The 25425-nt window shown below is 43.4% G+C and overlaps 1 protein-coding gene across 2 annotated transcripts; it reads left to right on the forward strand.

Annotated features, from left to right (window-relative positions):
* The first annotated feature begins 253 nt into the window (after nt 1–253).
* Nucleotides 254–25046, forward strand: LOC143296623 (corepressor interacting with RBPJ 1-like). 2 transcript variants are annotated; one of them, XM_076608660.1, is made up of 11 exons: nt 254–426; nt 3243–3337; nt 4255–4333; nt 5441–5505; nt 6225–6376; nt 9580–9680; nt 10809–10894; nt 14450–14574; nt 15313–15390; nt 23541–23805; nt 23884–25046. In XM_076608660.1, exons 1-11 carry the CDS (start codon nt 355–357, stop codon nt 24104–24106), a joined length of 1341 nt encoding a protein of 446 aa, XP_076464775.1. In that variant the 5' UTR covers nt 254–354; the 3' UTR covers nt 24107–25046. The 2 variants fall into 2 exon arrangements, with proteins under 2 accessions (XP_076464775.1, XP_076464771.1); XM_076608656.1 differs by having other exon boundaries at nt 23541–25046.
* Nucleotides 25047–25425: the final 379 nt, after the last annotated feature.

Raw genomic sequence — 25425 nt, forward strand, 5'->3', positions numbered from 1 at the left:
CATGAATATGCATCTGCATGGCTGGTACTAAAAAGCTTAAGCCCTACCCTTGGTTAGCATCAGTGCCAGGTTTAATAAAAATTGTATGTTTCGTCTGTATTTCATAAGTAAAATAATGTATATTTTGATTTCTTTTTAAGTTCAGCTGATCCGTATGTCCTTTTTCTTCTCCACTGTGCCTTCCATGTCAAGGTTGCTTTGCGTTATGTGTGATTTCGGCCTTCAGTCACTAGACTCACGGGAGTGTGAAAAACCGGAAGTAACGCAAAGCCTTCGTTTCAGCTGAACACAATATTTTGTCTCTCGAACTTTTATTTTTGGACTGCCTTTCTGAAGGGACTGAAATAAGCAACCATGGGGAAAGGATTCAACAACTATATGACGAAGAAGTTCTTCCATCCAGCAAGCAAAGACAACATCAAGAGGGTACAGAAAACTTACCTTTAGAAAGTAAACCTCATTGCAATGACTGAATATGCACAACCACCTTTAGAAAAGAATTTAAATTCGAAAGCAGCTTTATATTATTTGAAAAGCATCTAAACTTTGGACATGTCGAGCTTAAGTCATATAATGTTTAATTAAGTTTATTTTTCGTGTGTGACTTATAAAAGCTCTGGTTAGACCCATTATTGAATATGGAAATTCAGTATGGTGCCCTTACCTTAAAACGCACATAAATATGATTGAAGGAGTTCAACGCAGATTTACCAAGTGTATAACTAGTAATACTAATAGTACTCGTGATCTTAGTTATGAGGAGCGCCTGGCTCTTTTTAATATGCCTTGCCTTGAGTTTAGGTGATCTCATTGAAGTATATAAGATCATGCACAATATTTATGATCCTTGCACCACCTCTTCCTTGTTTACTATGGCTAACTACGATAAAACTTGAGGGCACAACTTCAAAATAAACAAAACTAATTTCTTAACTAACCAGTTCCGCAAGTTCTTTACTAACCGTATCATAAATCTGTGGAATAACCTTTCCTATGACACCATCAATGCACCATTGGTAAATGCCTTCCAAAATCACATTGACAAAAAGTTTAAGAACCATGTATTTTCCACAGAGTTAAATCTTTATTGGGCTGTAGATAAATATAGTATACACTATGCCAGATTTAAACAAGGGTCTGTTCACAACAAGTGATCCAAAGCACATAAATGGACACTGATTATGAGGGCAAAAGGCTTTTAGCCTATAGCCAAACATTTCTGTGATTCTGTGATAAAGTTAAATTTAGCGTTGATATGTCAGTTTGTGTTTATTCGAAGGTCAGGCAACTCCCTTGGTTAAACTGAAACTGATGCTTTGAAGTAAATCCATGATTAAAAATATCAGCACGAAAGCACATCCTTAGAAGATCTGGGTCTCTTGGTGATTGTGATATTTGATTTTGAAACTAGAAATCAGTGTTATGGGTAATGTGCACATACACACACACATGCAAACACATATGTGCGCACACACATAGACCAGACATACATACCCACACAGGCGTGCTCTCTCTCTCTCTCACACATACACACACACACACACACACACACACTTGCATGCACACAGTGACACACTCGCATAGTCATGTGTGTACACACACATTCACATTTCAACAGTTTAATCCAGGAATTAATTATGAACAATATATAGTGACACAGTACAGTTCAAAATGGCAAATGGTTACATGCACGGTTACTCTTGTAAATCATTTGCAGAATACTTTTGCCATAGAAAAATGAAGGTTAACAATAATAACATTTGGCCAACCGCTTTATTGCTTACTACTGCACACAAAGTTATGTATGCAGGTCTGGTAGAACTCTTTGATGTATGTTGCCCAGACTGCCATCTCAAGCACTATAGACATGCAGGAACATTTTTTTTTTTTTTAAGTGTATTTCCAGACGAAATGGGAAGTACTTGTTGAACTTTGTAATGTAGCAGATTACCATGAACACATCACACACTAACACAGCCACCTCAACAAGGGAAACCTAGCGACTAGTGAGGTTGGTGATGGTGATGTCTGGTCTGTTGGCATTGGTGACAACAGCATCAGAATCTATGTCAGACCATTGGGCACCTATCTTTGATAACATGGACTGATGAAGTGCATTATGAATAGACAATGTGAGACTATGACAGCAACCTGGCTGTTGTGTCAGGCTTGGTTGTGTAGGTGGTACAAAGTAACAAAGACATAGACTGTGCAGCCATTGAAATTTAGCATATTATGTGGCAGGCTCGTTTCTGCTGGGTGATTGCACAGAGTTCATTGAATTTATTCATCTGGTACGTACACACACACACCCTCCCTCTTGTACACTTGAAACAAAGTTCTCATCAGCAGATTCATGGGGGGGGGGTTGTTGTTTGAGGGGCGTGGTGGCGGTCTCCACTCTGGGAGGGACGCTCACTCAGTCTGGCTCCGCAACTAAGCCATTATTGTCTTTAATAGGGGGCTTAGTAGGTGGTGTCCAAAGTACGTTAAAACAGAACAGGCACCACTGAACACCACCGAAGTGACTCAGCAGCAGTGCAGGGTCTCCTCTGGTGTGTGGCCTCCTGGTGACCTAACATCGATGGTTCCCTGTGGACTGCCGATGCTGGAACTGCGATGGACGAACCCGGGTGTGGCCGTGTATGGGGGAATCTAAATGAGCGGCGTGGGAGTAATCTGTAATGCCACTGAAATGGTGCAGATGTTGGGGCAGCAAAAAAAACAAAAAAAGTTCTCATCAGCAGTTGATTTCACCACCAAGTTTCTGTCTGAAAAATGCTCCCCAGTACCAAATATTTTAGATATAATGCTCTTTCACAGGCTTCAGTTCATCACTTCATGTCATCGGTGGTCTAGTGGTAGAATACTCGCCTGCCACGCGGGTGACCCGGGTTCGATTCCCGGTCGATGCACACTTTTCTAAGCGCGTTGGGTTACGCTGCTGGTCAGGCATCTGCTTGGCAGATGTGGTGTAGCGTATATGGATTTGTCCGAACGCAGTGACGCCTCCTTGAGCTACTGAAACTGAAACTTCATGTCAAAACAACACAATGGACTAGTTCACTTCAGACTCGGCAAAGGGGTCAAAGGTTAGTCATTATTCTATTGGTGATAGTCGCCTTTGGTGGTGAAAGAGTTTTAACTAAGCAAATTAATGAGAATATTCCATTGAAAATTCCACAGAATATATGGTTATGAATGTATTATTGATAATAAAGTCAGTGTGTGTGTGTGTGCAGGTATGGATGGCAAAGCAGAAAACTGATTTTGAAAAGAAGAAACAAGAAGATCTGATGACGCAGTACCAAAGAGAGCAAGAAATGCTAAGCAACAGGTAAGCAGTTCTGAAAACATCCAAAATGATATAATATCAATAAGGTAGATAAAATGGACTAAAGTAATTTGTAAATGTTAAGAATTTATCAGGTGGTGTCCATTTTCATTTTTGCTTCATTTGCACAATAATTTTCTTATTCTTTAAACAACTGATAAAGTCCTCTTTATTCAGATTGCAGTGGAGTGATAATCTCACCCCCATCCACATAATGCACAAATTGGTAGCATGGAACTGGATATTGTATTGACTTTTTCTTTCAGTGTGGTAGGTGCACAGTAGATCATATATACACAGTCACATAAAATCTTGGTTTTGTGCTTGATGAGGGGTTGAAGGTAGATGAAAATGTGTCAGAGCTCAGTTTCATGGAGGGGGTGTGGGGGGCAGGGTTGAGTTTTTGTTTGTTTGTTTGTTTTTGGGGTTTTTTGTTCGCAATACAGACTTCCTTGAATTTAAAAAAAAAAAAAAAAAAAGGTGTTGAAATAAATAAACATTTCAGAACTTTCCTTTCCTTGGGTGATGATACTCACAATGGAATTTGGAAAATATAGTTTTGAATATGAATAATGGGTATAACTCAGTTTTTCATCTTTTCAAATAATATATTTGTTTATTTGGTTTTTTTTTAATTGATTTATTTAGTCCATCTATTTGGTGTATCTTTTAAAAGGATATATTTATTTATATATCTAGATATTTATTATCTATCCATCTACCTATTTTGTGTAGCCACCTTGTATTTAAATAAAAAGTTTTTACTTGTTAGTGGCATGTCTCAGAACTGAGCAGTGTCTGTATTTGGTCAAAAAATTTTTATCATCACATTTTCAGCTCTCTCTCAAGTTCAAGATGTTGAAGTGGTGCTAGTGAATGCATAATTTCTGTATATGATAATGTTATTATATTTTTTCCAGAGCTTTGCTTGGAGATGAAAAAGCCAAAATGGGTTTGAGTTTTCTGTATGACGCCCCACCAGGGATGAAAACCAAAGAGGTCAGTGGAAGATTACCATGAGACTTGTGTTGAATGTAACATGAATCCAGAAAACAATGGTGATCAGATCTTCACTCGCACTGTTTTGTGAATGTTGTTTTGTGAATGTTGTTGTTTTTAGGAGGCAGTCAATAGTATGGTGAAATCCTTATTTGCATGACAAAATTAAATCATTGGTGTCATTATTTCAAGAAGCAGTATTAAGATAAAGTGGTGACTATACTTACACCCCTTTCCATTCTCTCGTTTCTGCTGAAAATATCCTTTGAGTCCCCAGAACCTCTTCATCAATATTTGGCCAGTATCAAGCCCCTTCTGTCTGGAATTCTCTTCCTCTGGATCTGTGTCAGTTCCCAACACTGCCCTCTTTCAAAACAAACTGTTCAGACAGGCCTTTGGGTGTGATGAAGTATGGCTAATTGTCTGAATTCTGCCTCCACCTACTCACCCCACTTTACCCTCTACTGAAATCATCATGTGGTGTGTGTGTGTCTGTGGGCGGGTGTTTGTGCAGGAGCATGTGTTTGTGTGCGAGTGAATATATGCATGTGGGGGGGCATTTTTTGTCATTAGTGTGTGTGTGTGTGTGTGTGTTGTTCATATCTGCAATTTGCAGTGTTGTCTTAGTGTATAGAACCAGATACACATATATTATAAATTATGTGTTTTTTCATGTGCAGAGGTATGTTATTATTCACTATGTATAGTTTCATGTGAGGCGCTTTGAGGCCATTATAAGGGGAGTTTGCGGCATATAAGTACTATCTATTAAAATTAGATGTGCAAGTGTATTTGTTTTTTTGTGTGTGACCATGTTCCACACATTTGAACTGACTTTTTTTCCCCTCCTGTGACATACTGTTATTTCCTGTCTCTAAGGAGACACAGTACAGGATCAGTTCTCTTGTTAACATTTCTTGTGTTATAAGTTTGCTTGCCTGCCTACTAACACCTACTACACCTGATGTATTTTTCTTACCGTCTGCTTAACTTTAACTTTATCTGTTTTCTCGGTTACCAATGAAATAGGTAGTACATGTATAGTGTACACAGTATCTTTTCCACCAAAAGTGTGATTCAAATGAATTACTGTTTTGTTTTTTTCAGAAAGAAGATGATGAACCAGAGTTTAAATTTGAATGGCAGCGCAAGTACAATGCCCCACGTGAAGCGTAAGTACTTTTCCTGGACATCTCTCTCCCTGCCCCCTCCCCTGTGAGGTTTTTAATCATTCAGAAGTCCTGACATAGGTATGTACATATGTCTACCTTCATTGTATTCTGTATTATCTGTAGTCAAAGTCATAGCAGTGAATGTGGCGTTGTTGAGAGGGCCAGGAGTAGAGGGCCCAGAGTGTCAGCGAATCGATTGCGATCGCGCCTTAATTTTAGCACGATTCCCCAATCGAGCTACATAATTATGTGACCTGGTTGGAGACATAATTTGACAACAAACAAGAACGCCAGAGAATCGACAGACAGGCAGAAAATACGAAAAAACTTAGCCGTATGAAGAGCACAGGAACAGGAGTCATGATGGCTGCCGGAAAAAGAGGGCGCTAGCCAGCGGGACAAAGGGGAGGTTACCTACTTCCGGGAGGTTATCGGCCGTAGTTTCGTTTTCTCCGCATAGGCGGATAGTAGTTTGCACAGGACAGGAATGTCAGACCCCTGCCGGAGTCTGCACTAGTTGGGTCACGGTAGTATGTTATTTAAACGTAATTTTAGATAGAAAATTTCCTTTTCAGAATGATTTGGTGCCAAGGGAAATAAAAGCGCAGGATAAGGAAAACCATTAATTTATTAAGATTAAGAATAAAAATTGAAAATGAAAAACACAGGTATTCGGTACTTCTTGCTGGAATCTGACAGACTTGTCTGCCCTGTCGTAGGTATGCCAAAGGGGACGACACCATCAGTGATCAGCCCTTTGGAATCGAGGTGCGCAACATTCGCTGCATCAAGTGCCGACAGTGGGGCCACGTCAACACAGACAAAATCTGCCCTCTCTTCGGAAAGAACCTCACTGCCGAGCCACCACAGCGTAAGCATCAGCATTCTTCTTCTTCTTCTTCTTCTTCTGCGTTCACTCGTATGCACACGAGTGGGCTTTTATGTGTATGAACGTTTTTACCCCGCCATGTAGGCAGCCATACTCTGTTTTTCGGGGGTGTGCATGCTGGGTATGTTCTTGTTTCCATAACCCACCGAACTCTGACATGGATTACAGGATCTTCAACGTGCGTATTTGATCTTCTGCTTGCATATACACACGAAGGGGGTTCAGGCACTAGCAGGTCTGCACATATGTTGACCTGGGAGATCGTAAAAATCTCCACCCTTCACCCACCAGGCACCTTCACCGTGATTCGAACCCGGGACCCTCAGATTGACCGTCCAACGCTTTAACCACTCGGCTATTGCGCCCGTCCATCAGCATTCACATGTTGGGAATTTACACCTTTTTCCCTTCTTTCTTTCAGACCTCCTTTTATTCTTCTTTATTTCATTGAGTGTCTTTCCATTACAGTGATTTTGTACAAACTTAAACAAATTTTTAAAGTGGGGGATGGGGTGTGGATGACAATCATGATAGCTCAAAAGAAAATGGCAAAGGCTTGGGTAGGATGGTGGCAGTGGGGTTAACTCACTCGGGACGACAAGTTTTCTCCCTTGCTTTTCCCCACAGACGGCCCATTTGTAAGGGTTTGGAAAAAAAATTACAAAAAATACAAAATACTGTGTAAGAAAATGAAACTTTCAGAACTGGTTTATTACGTGTTGAGCTATTACATATAACAAAATCAAATTTCTCATCTTATTTTTACAGTTTTGCCATATGTAGAAAATACTGCCAATTTTTCACCCCGAATCACCATACCCATGCTCGCTTTCTGCATTAAATTCGCAGCGAGACAGGCCACACATCCCAGGCTGACCAGTCATACTGTTCGATTGTGGAGTGACCCAGAATAGCGCACTCTGCTTGGCTAATCACAAAATCACGTGTACAGCGCATGATGGAATTTTACTTTCGGAGAATGCTATTCCATTCCTTCGTCCGAATCCGAATACGTTTTGTGTAGGAATGCGTGAGCATTCCTTCGTCCGGAGAGAGTTAAGTATATCTACAAGGAATCATCACCTGTTGCTTCCACCATTGTGTGGGACAGTTTCCAGTGACTGTAATCCAGCCCTTAGCACCAAGAACGGTCCAAATTACCTTGCCTCAAATGATCTTTCGTTCAGTATTTTCATGGCAGATGAAGAATTTTCACGAGTGTTATTGTTAGCAATACAGAAGTGAAATAAAGGAATTTTCGTTACATTATTAGAACAGTTAAAGATGTATTTAGAAGGTTTGTATATTGTTTGTTGCCAGTAATTTTTCAAGATTATTAGCGGCAGATGATGGAATTTCTCTCTCTCTCTCTCTCTCTCTCTCTCTCTCTCTCTCTCTCTTTCCTTGCTACAGGAATGTAGTTTTTGTTTTTTTATGATGTTAATTGTTATGATGTGAAGAGAGTGTGTGTGTGCGCTTGCGTGTGAGCATGTGTGTGTGCATGCAAAATGGTCAACATGGTGTTACTTTCGATTTGATTGAACTGTTTGTTTTACTTTTTGCTGACGACATGATTCTGCTGTCTATAACAACAGTTGGTTTACAGCGACAACTTAACAGTTTATACACTGCTGCAACTAATTTACAGCTAAAAGTAAATATGGATAAAACAAATATTGTTGTTTTTCGTAAGGGAGGGTATTTGGCAAGAAATGAAAGATGGTCATATTGAAGTGAAAGAATAACTGTCGTAAATGCATATAAATACCTTGGGATTTATTTTTCAACAAGACTCAGTTTCAACTTTGCATGTCAAGACATTGCTAATAAAGCAAAAAAAAGCAGTTATTTTGATTCTTCATATTTTGTATAAAGTAGACTGTAGTTCTTTTAGTGTATTTGTTAGATTATTTGATTCGCAAGTTCAGCCAATATTACAGTATGGAGCAGAAATCTGGGGACTGGAAAATAGGATAGTAACAGAAAAAGTGCACTTGTTTGCATTGAAACGTTTTCTTAATGTAGACAATCAAACTCCAAATGATCTTGTTTATGGCGAACTGGGGAGATACCCTATTTATCTAAATTCTTATATCAAATGTATTAAATATTGGCTAAAGTTGACTAGAATGAATGAAAACAGATATCCATTTAAAGCATATAAAATGTTATATAGTTTGGATAATAATGGTAAGAAGACTCGGGCAACGAGTGTTCATCAGTGTTTAAATACATATGGTTTTGCATTTGTATGGGATAATGAAGGGGTGGAAGATATTGCAGGTTTCTTAAAGTGTTTCAGACAACGTATTATTGATTGCAGGTGGCAAGATTGGCATGATCATATACAAACTAGTGATAGATTCGCACAGTTTAGACTTTTTAAAACATCGCATGTGATTGAGCCATGCATTGAGTTAGGACTGAACAGATATATAAAATGTACACTGACAAAATTTAGATTTGGTATTTCTAGTATTGCTTCTCATAGTTTTAGGTATAGCATTCTAAATGAACCCATGTATACATGCCGATTATGCAGTTCGAGTAAAGAAGATGATTTGCATTTTTTGTTATGTTGCCCTGCTTTGTGTGACCTTAGACAAAAACTTATTCAACCGAAATAATATAGAGATCCGTCTAATTTTAGGTTCAGTTTACTCATGTCTTCAAGACAGGAATGTACTCTGCATAACTTAGCTATATATATATATATATGAAGGATTGAAGAGACTAAGTACAGTTATCTTGTGAATGTTGTTGAATATTTGTGTTGACTATTTTGGGTGATATGGTTGATATTGTGCTAACAATTTTTGGTTGATTTGAATTGTCTATTTACTGTGTCATGTCATTTTGTAATTATTATTTATCAATGATTCCCCCTTCAGTAAGGGGCTCTGGCCTTATCTGAATAAAACATTCGTTCGTTCGTTCGTTCATTCGGTCGTTCTCTCTCTCTCTCTCTCTCTCTCTCTCTCTCTTTTTCCTTACTACAGGAATGTAGTTTTTGTTTTTTATGATGTTATGATGTGAAGAGAGTGTGTGTGTGCGCTTGTGTGTGAGCATGTGTGTGTGCATGCTTGTGCATGCATTGCATGCTTTGTGTGTGCACATGCAATGCTCTGTGTGTATGCATGGAATTCTACAGCTTTACAACAGAATCATTGACTACATGTGTGCAGCGGAAACCAGCACCTCCAGCCTGTTGGAAGGCCTGAAGGAAGATGGCTTCCAGCTGAAGGAGAGCATGCTGGGAAGGTTCATGGCATCGTCCTCTGGAGAGGTGGGTCAGCAAATAGACCAGACTTCTTTTTTTTTTTTCCTTTTTTGTTTTGTGCTGCCCCATCATCTGCACCCTGTCAGTGGCAATACTCCATCGCCACTCATTCTGAGTACCCCATACAGTCACATCTTGGGTTCATCTGTGGCAGTCCCAGCATGGCAGTCCACACGGAACTATTGATGTCAGGTCATTAGGAGCCCCGCACATCAGAGGAGTCCCTGCACTGCTGCTGAGTCATTTCAGCTGTGTTCAATACTACCTGTTCTGATAAAACACATTACCCCCTGCTGACGACAATAATCGCTTTGTCGAGGAGCCAGACTGAATGAGCATCCCCCTTGAGTTGGAGACTGACACCACATCCCTCTCATGGCAGACCCACATGATCCACCAACAGTGAAGACCTTGACAGTACTCATCCCAAGCTTAGAATTGGAGGGGGACTGAAACAGGTCACCTTGAGACCAGGGCATGAAAGGCCACAGAATTTGAGACTTTTTCATTTTATTCTTTTTCCATTTTCCTTTTTTTGACTCACTTGTTTAAACAAAGTGAGTCTGTGTGTTCGGTTGTCTGTGTGTGTGTGTCCGTGTGTCTTTGGTAAACTTTAACATTGACATTTTCTCTGCAAATACTTTGTCAGTTGACACCAAATTTGGCATAAAAATAGCAAAAATTCAGTTCTTTCCAGTCATCTTGTTTAAAACAATATTGCACCTCTTGGATGGGCACAAAAAAATAAAAAAGAAGCCTAATTATATGCAAACTGCATTTACTGTTATATTAATATTTTTTGTATTCTCTAAACTTGGCACTTTGACCTCTTATTCTGACACAACAACAAGAGGAGTCATTATTATCATTTTTTGTTCAAACAGGAACTTATTTTGCTAAGCATGGAATTTTTATTTATTTTGCAAACGTTTTGGTGCAGATAGTAAAAAAGGGAAATTACTCTGTAATTAATGCTAGGGGACTTAATTTATCACAAGTGAGTCTTGAAGGCCTTGCCTCTCTTGTTTTCCGATGATGAAGGAGGAGTAGGAAGATGATGTTGTGGAAGTCTTTTTAGTATTTGTTTTATCATTGTTATCGTTGATTATTATTTATTTTTAATCTTTGTTTCAGGCCATAGTGGCAGGGGACGAGGAAGACGACCCTGAGGTGCAGTTCTTGAAATCTCTGACGTCCAAACAGAAGAAGAAACTGCTCAAGTAAGTTTACAAAAAGACTGCATGCAAGCAATTCGCTTAGTATAGGATGATAGTTTTTGTTGTTATTGTTCTGCTGCTTGGAAGGTCCCTTTACCCTGATGACCGTGATAGTGATGGTGATGATAATATGCAGAATGTATGATTCTGGTGTTTTCTTTCTTTCTTTTGTCTTTTTTTATTGAATAAAAATGATTACTGTGAGTAAACATGAATCCTGTCAGCTAAGAAGAGTAAACAAGAGGAATCATCACCTAATTAATCAGTTGAGCCATTGACATAAAGCTGACACAAAATGGTAGTGAATAAGTTTGAAGTCAGGAAGAAGGAATGATGCGCAGTCACAAGATCGTTTGCCGGAAGCCCCTTTGCTGTGTTCATTTTAGTTTCTTTTTGACGTTTATGCCAGGTCCGTTTGTTTTGTGGCTGAATTCCAGAAGGGGATGGAGAAAGCGTGTCTAGTATAGCGATATTCCCCCCCCCCCCCCCCCCCCTTTTTTTTTTTCTTTTTTTTTTATGCCCCAAATTCCCATTATGCTGATGCCAAATGCCCCCCACCCCACCCCGCCCCCCCAAACCCCCCACCCCACAAACCCCACACCAGGACCATCAGCTGCATCCCCTGTGTCAGCAGTCCACAGGGAGCTATCAGTGGATTAGTTCAGTTCCTGTGGTAATCAGCTGGATCCTTCACATGCATGTGTTTGGCACTGCATTGGCACATCTGTTTGTGACGGTTTCCTTTATACCACATTAAAAAAATTTTGTTTGTGGATTCCATTACACTGAATTTGTATTTTGAGATTTGGACAGGTAGCATGGATTCTTTTAATACCAACAGATTTCTTCTGTACATTTGGATTTCGAGATGTGTTTAGTGTTTCAAATAGGTGTACTGTATACAAACGAAAAAAATAAACTGTTATATGATTTTCTGGTAAAGAAACTAAGCAAAGTTTCCAGGTTTAAAAAATAAACTGTTATATGATTTTCTGGTAAAGAAACTAAGCAAAGTTTCCAGGTTTATATTCAGGGAAAAAAACCTGGAAAAGATGATAGCCCAGAAACATTCTGTAGAGAATCAGTTGATTCTCGGTAGTTCACTGACATATCTTTGCAAGTAGAAGATGTGAAAATTAGTGATAACAAATTATTATGAGTCAGAAGAGAAAAGAAAATTGTGTGGCTTCCTCTCAGAAAGTGGAAATACCCCAGAAAATTAAGGAAAGTGTTAAGTGTCAGCAAACTGAGACACTTGAAATTTTGGAAATATTGTAATGTACGGTTCTTTTGGATTTGTAACCTACTGTTATTTCTCATGCCATCCTACTCATTGCCACTCCCCACCCCAAGCATATATTTTGCAATTTCTTCATCTCCGTCTTTGTATCAGAGGAAGATTCCAGCTCCACCATCCCTCGTTGCTTTTGTGGCGGAGCCATCTGTAAAGACATGGGTCCAGTCTTCCTGGGGGTACTGGTTGCAGATGTACTCCATGGCCAGGGCCTTCCTTTGGGTGTCTGACTGTGTTCCTCTCTTCTCTACTCCAGGAATGCTGGTGTCGACTGTTGGGAACACCTGCCTCTTCCAAGATGAGTGGGTGACATTTGCTGGGATAGACTTTGCTTCGTGTTCCATCAAGACTGGGGTTTGTCTTTCAAGGCGTCTTGACTGGTGGATGAAGCTGCCTCTTTTCAGCCGGCTCTTGGTGGGTCTGCTTATTCTGTTGTTCATTGGATGGTGTTCAAGGCATTTGAATTTTGCTGCCTGAATGAGGATCTTTGTGTCCTTTCTGTCCTCCAGTGACTGTAGCCCAGTGGTCTCCTCCATCTTCAGGATTGGGGTGGATCTCATTTCGCCAGTTATGACACGCTGAGCTTGGTTCTGTATCTTGTTGAGATGGTCGAGGTTAGACTTTGCACCAGCCGCCGTGGTGAATTGGTTAGCGTCGCGGACTGACGACTGGGAGGACACGGGTTCGAATCCCAGCGGAGGTGGATTTTTCGGCCCGTGGCCGGCTCCTACCCCGAGTTGAGTGTGCTTTGGGCTTAAATGGGGAGACTGGGACCACACAGTCGAGTGTCATCCACTTCAAGGATGCGTCTTTGGGTGTGTTGCTCTAATTACTTGACCAACACTGCAAGTGTCTGTATCTCTCGGGCCTGGTTAACGCCGGGATATCATTATGACAGGAAGCGTAGAGTACAGCCTTGTCATGCAGTCCCAAACCAAAATGGACCTTTCCATCATCATCAATATAGACAAAACAGTCTCAAAGTCTGTTGCCTTTCATGCCCTGCTCTCATGGTGACCTCAGTTTCGATACCCCTCCACTTCTGTGCTTGGGGTGAGTCCTGTCAAAGTCTTCAGTGTTGGCAGATTCATGGGGGGCTCTTGTTGGAGGTACGTGGTGGCGGTCTCCACTCTGGGAGGGACGCTTACTCAGTCTGGCTCCGCGACTAAGCCATTATTGTCGTTAGTAGGGGGCTTAGTAGCTGGTGTCCTAAGTACGTTAAATCAGAACAGGCACCACTGAACACCACCGAAGTGACTCAGCAGCAGTGCAGGGTCTCCTCTGGTGTGTGGCCTCCTGGCGACCTAACATCGATGGTTCCCTGTGGACTGCCGACGCTGGAACTGTGACGGACAAACCTGGGTGTGGCCGTGTATGGGGGAATCTAAATTAGCGGTGTGGGAGTAATGCCACTGAAACGGTGCAGATGATGGGGCAGCAAAAAAAAAAAAAAAAGACTTTGCAGCTGATGCCCATGCTGATGTCCCGTACTCAACTACAGGTCAGACTCTCCCCATATAGAGTCTCTTCAGGATACGTTCATCAGCCCCCCAGTCCGTCCCTGCAAGTTTCTTCATGATCGCCAGTCTCAGCTTGGCCATGCTACAGCCCTGATTGGGGCCCTACATAGTTTTGAATTTTGTAATGGCACCTGATTTGCATAATGATGTTATGAGCTAAGAATATCTTAACTGACCTTTCCACTTTCCACTGCAACCAATAAATGCAGCGTGTGTTGCTATGCTCACAAGCAGGAGAGTTATTTTCACAGTGACTGGTTCACGTGAACAGTGTATGTCAACAATGGCATCTAACCCAGTTTCATCTCAGTCACAAGGCAGACAACAAAATTTGTTGAAGGGGCCCAGTCATGGCTATACACTGTTCTGAATTAAATCTGTTTCAAAATCTTTGTACTTTCCTGGATTTGTTTACAAATCATCAGTGTGTTCAAATTTCGAACAAAAAATATGGTTACTTTCATCATCTCACTGTATGATAGCATAAGAAGGGAGGACATTTTATATTTTGTCCCCAACTAACTTGTTTTGTTACTTATCAGTTCGGAAGTTTTCAGTTCATAAATTGTAACATTTTGTTTCTTGGTGATTTTATTTCTTACCCATGCCAAAGAGTCGTCTGTGGGGGGAAAGTCAGGGGAGCTAACTGGCAGTACGGAGTTAACTGACACCCACTGACTAAGTTTGCTTTGAATCGTGCACACTGCCACATGTTTGTATTGCTGTTGTTGTCGTGGGTTCCAGGAAGCTGAACACACTCCAGGAGAAGAAGAACGGAGCCGGCAAACATGGGAAGGGGAAGGACAAGAAGAAGAAGAAGAAATCCAAAAAGAAGAGGTCCCATGGCTCTGACGACAGCGATTCTTCAGGTTTGCCAGACTGTTTCATTTTGAAGTATCACGACCTGATGGACGTTTGATTGATTGAATACCTGGGATTTTATTGTGTTCCGGTGTAGCTGCATCTGTTTTGACCTATCTCGTGACGGGCGCAATAGCCGAGTGGTTAAAGCGTTGGACTGTCAATCTGAGGGTCCCGGGTTCGAATCACGGTGACGGCGCCTGGTGGGTAAAGGGTGGAGATTTTTACGATCTCCCAGGTCAACATATGTGCAGACCTGCTAGTGCCTGAACCCCCTTCGTGTGTATATGCAAGCAGAAGATCAAATACGCATGTTAAAGCTCCTGTAATCCATGTCAGCGTTCGGTGGGTTATGGAAACAAGAACATACCCAGCATGCACACCCCCGAAAACGGAGTATGGCTGCCTACATGGCGGGGTAAAAACGGTCACACACGTAAAAGCCCACTCATGTGCATACGAGTGAACGCAGAAGAAGAAGGAAGAAGACCTATCTCGTGTGTCAGTGTTTGCTTCAAGAAAAAACAACATATCAAATGTGTGAAAGTCATGATGAGATTGGAATGTAACTTAACTTGTTGGCTGCATAAGGCATAATTACTCAATGTGTCCAGACTTGCTTGTTGCTTGTCTTCTTCTTGTTAAAATTTTTTTAAAAATTTTGTTACTATTGAGTTGATTGAGAAGATTGCTATAGTGAGCACATTTTGAATGATTTTGAGAATGCGTAACTGTATGTTGGACAGACGCAGGACAGAAAAAGCAGTACAGGAAACGAGAAGAGAGCGGCGACAGTAGTGAGGACGATCACTATAAAGCACAAGGTTGGTGTACAAGCATCCTGTTGGGCTGGCCTCTTTCAGGCACAAAGGAAGAAGTAATTGTTTAGATGAACAGTGTATTGGCTCGCGCCCTGAAGGTCCTGTTGTTTGGGTCATGGTTTGATGAAGGCTTCGTTGTTTGAGGGAATGTAGTCCAGGGTGTGTGTCCATGCTAGTTGGAGGTCCTTCAGGTGTCTGTAGAGAATTGACATCCTGGCTGTTCTCATGGCGTTTCAAGGAGGAGATAAGTCTCTGGCTGTCTGTAGAGAACTGACATCCTGGCTGTTCTGGCGTTTCAAGGAGGAGATAAGTCTCTGGCTGTCTGTAGAGAATTGACATCCTGGCTGTTCTTCTGGCGTTTCAAGGAGGAGATAAGTCTCTGGCTGTCTGTAGAGAACTGACATCCTGGCTGTTCTGGCGTTTCAAGGAGGAGATAAGTCTCTGGCTGTCTGTAGAGAATTGACATCCTGGCTGTTCTTCTGGCGTTTCAAGGAGGAGATAAGTCTCTGGCTGTCTGTAGAGAACTGACATCCTGGCTGTTCTGGCGTTTCAAGGAGGAGATAAGTCTCTGGCTGTCTGTAGAGAATTGACATCCTGGCTGTTCTGGCGTTTCAAGGAGGAGATAAGTCTCTGGCTGTCTGTAGAGAATTGACATCATGGCTATTCTCCTGGTGTTTCAAGGAGGAGATAAGTCTCTGGCTGTCTGTAGAGAATTGACATCCTGGCTGTTCTCCTGACGTTTCAAGGAGGAGATAAGTCTCTGGCTGTCTTTAGAGGGGTGATGTCCTGTCTCCTGGTGTTTCCAGAAGGAAATCATTCACTGGCTGTCTGTAGAGGGGTGAGGTCGTCTCGTGTTTCAAGAAGGAAATCAGTCACTGGCTGTCTGTAGAGGGGTGAGGTCATCTCATGTTTCAAGAAGGAAATCAGTCTCTTGCTGTCTGTAGAGGGGTAAGGTCGTCTCGTGTTTCAAGAAGGAAATCCGTCACTGCCTGTCTGTAGAGGGGTGAGGTCCTGTCTCCTGGTGTTTCAAGAAGGAAATCTGTCACTGGCTGTCTGTAGAGGGGTGAGGTCGTCTCGTGTTTCAAGAAGGAAATCAGTCACTGGCTGTCTGTAGACGGGTGAGGTCATCTCGTGTTTCAAGAAGGAAATCAGTCTCTTGCTGTCTGTAGAGGGGTGAGGTCGTCTCGTGTTTCAAGAAGGAAATCCGTCACTGGCTGTCTGTAGAGGGGTGAGGTCCTGTCTCCTGGTGTTTCAAGAAGGAAATCCGTCACTGGCTGTCTGTAGAGGGGTGAGGTCGTCTCGTGTTTCAAGAAGGAAATCCGTCACTGGCTGTCTGTAGAGGGGTGAGGTCATCTCATGTTTCAAGAAGGAAATCAGTCTCTTGCTGTCTGTAGAGGGGTGAGGTCGTCTTGTGTTTCAAGAAGGAAATCTGTCACTGCCTGTCTGTAGAGGGGTGAGGTCGTCTCGTGTTTCAAGAAGGAAATCAGTCTCTTGCTGTCTGTAGAGGGGTGAGGTCGTCTCGTGTTTCAAGAAGGAAATCCGTCACTGGTTGTCTGTAGAGGGGTGAGGTCCTGTCTCCTGGTGTTTCAAGAAGGAAATCCGTCACTGGCTGTCTGTAGAGGGGTGAGGTCGTCTCGTGTTTCAAGAAGGAAATCAGTCACTGGCTGTCTGTAGAGGGGTGAGGTCGTCTCGTGTTTCAAGAAGGAAATCCGTCACTGGCTGTCTGTAGAGGGGTGAGGTCGTCTCGTGTTTCAAGAAGGAAATCTGTCACTGCCTGTCTGTAGAGGGGTGAGGTCGTCTCGTGTTTCAAGAAGGAAATCCGTCACTGGCTGTCTGTAGAGGGGTGAGGTCGTCTCGTGTTTCAAGAAGGAAATCAGTCTCTTGCTGTCTGTAGAGGGGTGAGGTCGTCTTGTGTTTCAAGAAGGAAATCTGTCACTGCCTGTCTGTAGAGGGGTGAGGTCGTCTCGTGTTTCAAGAAGGAAATCCGTCACTGGCTGTCTGTAGAGGGGTGAGGTCATCTCGTGTTTCAAGAAGGAAATCAGTCTCTTGCTGTCTGTAGAGGGGTGAGGTCGTCTCGTGTTTCAAGAAGGAAATCCGTCACTGCCTGTCTGTAGAGGGGTGAGGTCCTGTCTCCTGGTGTTTCAAGAAGGAAATCCGTCACTGGCTGTCTGTAGAGGGGTGAGGTCGTCTCGTGTTTCAAGAAGGAAATCAGTCACTGGCTGTCTGTAGACGGGTGAGGTCATCTCGTGTTTCAAGAAGGAAATCAGTCTCTTGCTGTCTGTAGAGGGGTGAGGTCGTCTCGTGTTTCAAGAAGGAAATCCGTCACTGGCTGTCTGTAGAGGGGTGAGGTCCTGTCTCCTGGTGTTTCAAGAAGGAAATCCGTCACTGGCTGTCTGTAGAGGGGTGAGGTCGTCTCGTGTTTCAAGAAGGAAATCCGTCACTGGCTGTCTGTAGAGGGGTGAGGTCATCTCGTGTTTCAAGAAGGAAATCAGTCTCTTGCTGTCTGTAGAGGGGTGAGGTCGTCTTGTGTTTCAAGAAGGAAATCTGTCACTGCCTGTCTGTAGAGGGGTGAGGTCGTCTCGTGTTTCAAGAAGGAAATCAGTCTCTTGCTGTCTGTAGAGGGGTGAGGTCGTCTCGTGTTTCAAGAAGGAAATCCGTCACTGGCTGTCTGTAGAGGGGTGAGGTCCTGTCTCCTGGTGTTTCAAGAAGGAAATCCGTCACTGGCTGTCTGTAGAGGGGTGAGGTCGTCTCGTGTTTCAAGAAGGAAATCAGTCACTGGCTGTCTGTAGAGGGGTGAGGTCGTCTCGTGTTTCAAGAAGGAAATCCGTCACTGGCTGTCTGTAGAGGGGTGAGGTCGTCTCGTGTTTCAAGAAGGAAATCTGTCACTGCCTGTCTGTAGAGGGGTGAGGTCGTCTCGTGTTTCAAGAAGGAAATCCGTCACTGGCTGTCTGTAGAGGGGTGAGGTCGTCTCGTGTTTCAAGAAGGAAATCAGTCTCTTGCTGTCTGTAGAGGGGTGAGGTCGTCTTGTGTTTCAAGAAGGAAATCTGTCACTGCCTGTCTGTAGAGGGGTGAGGTCGTCTCGTGTTTCAAGAAGGAAATCCGTCACTGGCTGTCTGTAGAGGGGTGAGGTCATCTCGTGTTTCAAGAAGGAAATCAGTCTCTTGCTGTCTGTAGAGGGGTGAGGTCGTCTTGTGTTTCAAGAAGGAAATCTGTCACTGCCTGTCTGTAGAGGGGTGAGGTCGTCTCGTGTTTCAAGAAGGAAATCCATCACTGGCTGTCTGTAGAGGGGAGAGGTCGTCTCGTGTTTCAAGAAGGAAATCAGTCTCTTGCTGTCTGTAGAGGGGTGAGGTCGTCTCGTGTTTCAAGAAGGAAATCCGTCACTGGCTGTCTGTAGAGGGGTGAGGTACTGCCTCCTGGTGTTTCAAGAAGGAAATCCGTCACTGGCTGTCTGTAGAGGGGTGAGGTTGGTACTGTTGGTACAGGTGTGAAGTTGATCTGGGGCCGAGTCCTGGTCATCCATCAGTGGGTTGTGTTCTGCACGCCAGGGAATGGTTACTAGTCTTATTTTGTGTGTGACAGAAAGCACCAGCCACTTTCTTCTCATGCATGTCTGAACTTGTCAGTCTGCTGTGTTGGCTGCAGCTCACATGTTAGGTTGTCCTCAGGTGGGACGGGCGCAATAGCCAAGTGGTTAAAGCGTTGGACTTTCAATCTGAGGGTCTCGGGTTCGAATCACGGTGATGGCGCCTGCTGGGTAAAGGGTGGAGATTTTTACGATCTCCCAGGTCAACATATGTGCAGACCTGCTAGTGCCTGAACCCCCTTCGTGTGTATATGCAAGCAGAAGATCAAATACGCACGTTAAAGATCCTGTAATCCATGTCAGCGTTCGGTGGGTTATGGAAACAAGAACATACCCAGCATGCACACCCCTGAAAACGGAATATGGCTGCCTACATGGCGGGTAAAAACGGTCATACACGTAAAAGCCCACTCGTGTGCATACGAATGAATGCAGAAGAAGAAGAAGGAGGTCCTTCTGTTGTCTGTAGAGAATTGACATCCTGGCTGTTCTCCTGGCGTTTCAAGGAGGAGATAAGTCTCTGGCTGTCTGTAGAGGGGTGATGTCCTGGCTGTTCTTCTGGTGTTTCAAGGAGGAAATAAGTCTCTGGCTGTCTGTAGAGGGGTGAGATCCTGTCTCCTGGTGTTTCAAGAAGGAAATCAGTCACTGGCTGTCTGTAGAGAGGTGGTGTCCTGGCTGTTCTTCTGGTGTTTGAAGGAGGAAGTAAGTCTCTGGCTGTCTGTAGAGGGGTGATGTCCTGTCTCCTGGTGTTTCATGAAGGAAATCAGTCACTGGCTGTCTGTAGAGAGGTGGTGTCCTGGCTGTTCTTCTGGTGTTTGAAGGAGGAAGTAAGTCTCTGGCTGTCTGTAGAGGGGTGAGGTCGTCTCGTGTTTCAAGAAGGAAATCCGTCACTGGCTGTCTGTAGAGGGGTGAGGTTGGTACTGTTGGTACAGGTGCGAAGTTGATCTGGGGTCGAGTCCTGGTCATCCATCAGTGGGTTGTGTTCTGGACACCAGGGAATGGTTACTAGTCTTATTTTTTTGTGTGACAGAAAGCACCAGCCACTTTCTTCTCATGCATGTCTTAACTTGTCAGTCTGCTGTGTTGGCTGCAGCTCACATGTTAGGTTGTCCTCAGGTGGGACGGGCGCAATAGCCAAGTGGTTAAAGCGTTGGACTTTCAATCTGAGGGTCTCGGGTTCGAATCACGGTGATGGCGCCTGGTGGGTAAAGGGTGGAGATATTTACGATCTCCCAGGTCTACATATGTGCAGACCTGCTAGTGCCTGAACCCCCTTCGTGTGTATATGCAAGCAGAAGATCAAATACGCACGTTAAAGCTCCTGTAATCCATGTCAGCGTTCGGTGGGTTATGGAAACAAGAACATACCCAGCATGCACACCCCCGAAAACGGAGTATGGCTGCCTACATGGCGGGGTAAAAACGGTCATACACGTAAAAGCCCACTCATGTGCATACGAGTGAACGCAGAAGAAGAAGAAGAAGGAGGTCCTTCTGGTGTCTGTAGAGAATTGACATCCTGGCTGTTCTCCTGACGTTTCAAGGAGGAGATAAGTCTCTGGCTGTCTTTAGAGAGGTGATGTCCTGGCTGTTCTTCTGGTGTTTGAAGGAGGAAGTAAGTCTCTTGCTGTCTGTAGAGGGGTGATGTCCTGTCTCCTGGTGTTTCAAGAAGGAAATCAGTCACTGGCTGTCTGTAGAGGGGTGAGGTCCTGTCTCCTGGTGTTTCAAGAAGGAAATCCGTCACTGGCTGTCTGTAGAGGGGTGAGGTCGTCTCGTGTTTCAAGAAGGAAATCAGTCACTGGCTGTCTGTAGAGGGGTGAGGTCATCTCGTGTTTCAAGAAGGAAATCAGTCTCTTGCTGTCTGTAGAGGGGTGAGGTCGTCTCGTGTTTCAAGAAGGAAATCCGTCACTGGCTGTCTGTAGAGGGGTGAGGTACTGTCTCCTGGTGTTTCAAGAAGGAAATCCGTCACTGGCTGTCTGTAGAGGGGTGAGGTTGGTACTGTTGGTACAGGTGTGAAGTTGATGTGGCGTCGAGTCCTGGTCATCCATCAGTGGGTTGTGTTCTGCACACCAGGGAATGGTTACTAGTCTTATTTTGTGTGTGACAGAAAGCACCAGCCACTTTCTTCTCATGCATGTCTGAACTTGTCAGTCTGCTGTGTTGGCTGCAGCTCACATGTTAGGTTGTCCTCCGGTGGGACGGGCGCAATAGCCAAGTGGTTAAAGCGTTGGACTTTCAATCTGAGGGTCTCGGGTTCGAATCACGGTGATGGCGTCTGGTGGGTAAAGGGTGGATTTTTTTACGATCTCCCAGGTCAACATATGTGCAGACCTGCTAGTGCCTGAACCCCCTTCGTGTGTATATGCAAGCAGAAGATCAAATACGCACGTTAAAGATCCTGTAATCCATGTCAGTGTTCGGTGGGTTATGGAAACAAGAACATACCCAGCATGCACACCCCCGAAAACAGAGCATGGCTGCCTACATGGCGGGGTAAAAATGGTCATGCACGTAAAAGCCCACTCGTGTACATGCGAGAGTACGTGGGAGTTACAGCCCACGAAAGCAGAAGAAGAAGTCCTCAGGTGGGTTTTTACGTGTATGACTTTTTAACCCACCATTAGGCAGCCATACTCTCTTTTGTATAGTATTTGTATTTCTCTTCTTTGTCACAACAGATTTCTCTGTGTGAAATTGGGGCTGCTCTCCCCAGGGAGCACCACCTTTTTAAAAAATTTTTCCTGTGATCAGTTTTATTTGTTATTCCTATCGAAGTTGATTTTTCTATTGAATTTTGCCAGGGACAACCCTTTTGTTGCCGTGGGTCCTTTTACGTGCGCTAAGTGCATGCTGCACACATGATCTCGGTTTATCATCTCATCCAAATGACTAGCGTCCAGACCACCACTGAAGGTCTAGTGGAGGGGAAGAAAATATTGGCGACTGAGGCATGATTCAAACCAGCGTGCTCAGATTCTCTCGTTTCCCAGGCGGATGCGTTTCCTCTAGGCCACACTACACTTCTCAGGGAATGTGCATGCTGGGTATGCCTGTGTCCGTAACCCACCAAACTCTGACATGGACTGCGAGGTATCTTTATCGTGTGTGTTTGATTTTTGGTACGTGAAAACTCGCAAACAGTAATGAGGCATCATCAGGTCTGTACTTTGTTGGCCTGTCTTTCCCTTATCGGACATTTCTCTGTGTGTGTGTGTGTGTGTGTGTGTGTGTATGAGTTTGCAAATTGGGTCTTTGAATTTGTCCTTTCAACTTTCTCCTTCCATCTTTTCACTGTATCTCTTATAGGTGTGTGTGTTCTTTCTTCACAATTATTAGTTCACTTCTGCATCCTCCATCCTCCCTACATCGTGTACACACATTTGAAGGAGGAGAAAAAATGTCCTGAAGTGATGGTGAGGCCCCTGGCATGCTGTTAAACCTCCAGTCTGGTGTGTCCAGGGCTCACTGTCTTGTGTTGTGCCGCCCTTCAGGAAAGTTTATATTGATTTTGATTTTGATGCTGGATTTTGTTGGTTTTTTTTTTTTTTTTTTTTTTTTTTTTTGGTTGCTGTCTTTCATAATGGTCTGATTTCAGTACTTATAAACACACCATAAAGTTATTGAAACTTTTTTTTTCTCTCTCTCTTTTTTATTTTGGTTGACAAATGGGCCCTTGTTCAAGTTCAAAATGCAGTGGTTTAATACTGAAATTCTCTCTCACACCATCATGTACTCCACTCCTATAGAAGTTACACTGTTTTCCAATATCTAAAAGGATAAACTTCATAGCATGTGCATGTTTTTACTTTTTACTGGTTCTGAACCCTCATGCCTTTCTAACGTTGTAAAGATTTACAGTTCTTTTTGCCATGGCCTGAATTATGTTGGCACACTACGTTCCTTGGTTCTGAAAATTTCCACCACAATGTAACAGACTCTGTACCACTTTTACATTTTTCGAATCTGATCTTTTTTTTTTGTGTGTGTGTGTGTGTTTTTTTTGTGTGTTTTCGAATCTGATGTTGCTTAAACGACATATCTTTCTCCCTTCAGACTGTGCGTGTGCCTTTATAGGTGCGTGTGTGTGTGTGCGTGCGTGGGGGAGTGCATGCATGTGTGTGTGAAGAGGGTACAAAGTTCTTTTCTGACGTAAAAGAGTCCTTTTGGCAAGTGTGATTCCAGAAAGAATCCGTCATTCTGGTTTGCATGACTGGGGATAGAAAACTGCATCAAGTGTACTGATTATTTTCTAGGTGAGACAGACGTGGAAACTTAATAATCAAGCCTGTTTTGAGAAAGGGTTCTTGGTGAAAATTTGTTCTTTCTCAGTGGCCAGCAAGGTTCCATAAACACTTACTTGCAAGTTTTTGGGGGTTGGGGTTGTTGTTGTTGCTCTGTCTGCTGAAGACCAATAGCTGCCATGTTTCTTATTTTCCATTATAAAAAAAAAAAAAAAGAGAGAGAGAGAAGAAAATGACCTTTAAATAGGGTCTACTTATTACGCATATCACATTGACAGAAATAAAAACAGTATGGAATAATCATGTTTTGATTCTGGCTTACATTGCAGGAGCCAAGCCGAAGAAAATAAAGAGAGAAGCAGACACAGAGAGCCGCAGCAGGAAACACCGTCATGGAGACAGCTCTAACAGCGATGACTCTGACGACGGGAAGAGGAGACGTGGCCACAGCAGCGACCTCCAGAAAGCATCCATCAAGCGTGAAAAGCGCTCGTGGTCCCCCCAGCCCCAGAGAAGCAGGAAGAAGCGAGCAAGTAGTGACAGCAGCGTGGACAGCCCCCCTCACAAACCCCAGCACAGAGACAGAAGCGACAGGCCCGTGAAGGAGGAACGAACCAAGTCGGACAGACGCAGCCCCCCTCACAAACCCCAGCACAGAGACAGAAGCGACAGGCCCGTGAAGGAGGAACGAACCAAGTCGGACAGACGTAGCCCTGACAGACGCAGCAGGAAAGAGCGGTCCCGCTCACCTGCGACCCAGAAGGACCGACGTCGAGACGGATCGTCCGAGTCTTGTTCTCCCAGGCTGCGTGACAGAGACAGGTCATCGTCCCGTGACCGGCACAGAGACAGGCAGAGCAAGCACGATTCCAGAAAGAGGCGGGACAGCCGCTGAAGACCAGGGTGGCAGCTTTGTCACGATGACTCGCTGGGATGTATTCAGATCAACATTCAGTTTGAATGGCCTGTTGAATATGTTGTGATAGTAAGGATTGTGTGCACTGTATGAGCGGAGGGAGGTGGTAGCGAGAGAGATGTGGGCTGAGAGTGGGATGCGTGTATATACTGTTAACGTCCAATCCCATCATGAACTGGAGCATTGATCATTCATAGAAACTGGATTGACTCTTAAAGTGTAGGTGTATCCAGGCATACCCTTCTATAAATTCCTGATTTTTTTTTCCTTTTTTTAATTGGGTTTACGGTTCACAGATCTTCCAGAATGGGTGCCTTTTCTTTATAGATCTTTTTAACAGGCTGCAATAGATAGTTTGCACCATTTTGAAACAGACCCCCAAAATTTCAAAAAAGAAAGAAAATATTTGGTAATATGTAATCCCATGTTTGCAAAAATGGATATGAGAAGACCAGCCTTGGATAGAATCTGCAGATGGGTGCAGTACCCACCTAATGTTGGACTTTCAGTCTGAGGGTCCTGGGTTTAGGGTAAAGAGTAGAGGTGTGTGTTTTTCTCAAAGATCAGAATGTGACAATAACTAATCCCTTGGAATGATTTTGAGTAAAAATGTCGAAATTGCTGTCAGAAAAATAAAATTCTTCACCTCTTGATGAGAGGTTATTGTCAAACTCCAAGACTGCTTCTCATACCCATGATTACCCAGACACCACAAAATACGTTGTGATTTGCATACTTGGAAAAGATTAAGTGCTGAACTGGATATGAGAAGACAGTCTTTGATGAAATCCAAAAAATTGCTATCATATCAGTTTATCATCCTAGATGATAAACTCACATTGTAATATATAGGATTTTTTTTCTGTCTTCATTTTTGTGGTGACAGTGCTGTTTCTTCAAACATTTCTTCTAAAAGTTGGATGGTTTTGTATTGTATTACTCTTTTGTCTCAAATGATTTCTCTCTGTGAAATTTGGGCTGCTCACTCTATAGAGTGCATTGCTACACTACAAGTGGAGTGATGGCCACGAGGTAACGCGTCCACCTAGGAAGCGAGAGAATCTGAGCGCGCTGGTTCAAATCACGGCTCAGCCGCCGATATTTTCTCCCCCTCCACTAGACCTGGAGTGGTGGTCTGGACGCTAGTCATTCGGATGAGACGATAAACTGAGGTCACGTATGCAGCATGCACTTAGCGCACGTAACAGAACCCACGGCAACAAAAGTGTTGTTCCTGGCAAAATTATGTAGAAAAATCCACTTTGATAGGAAAAACAAATAAAACTGCACGCAGGAAA

The sequence above is a fragment of the Babylonia areolata genome, chromosome 2 (genome assembly GCF_041734735.1).
Source record: "Babylonia areolata isolate BAREFJ2019XMU chromosome 2, ASM4173473v1, whole genome shotgun sequence".
Classification (NCBI taxonomy): Eukaryota; Metazoa; Mollusca; class Gastropoda; order Neogastropoda; family Buccinidae; genus Babylonia; species Babylonia areolata.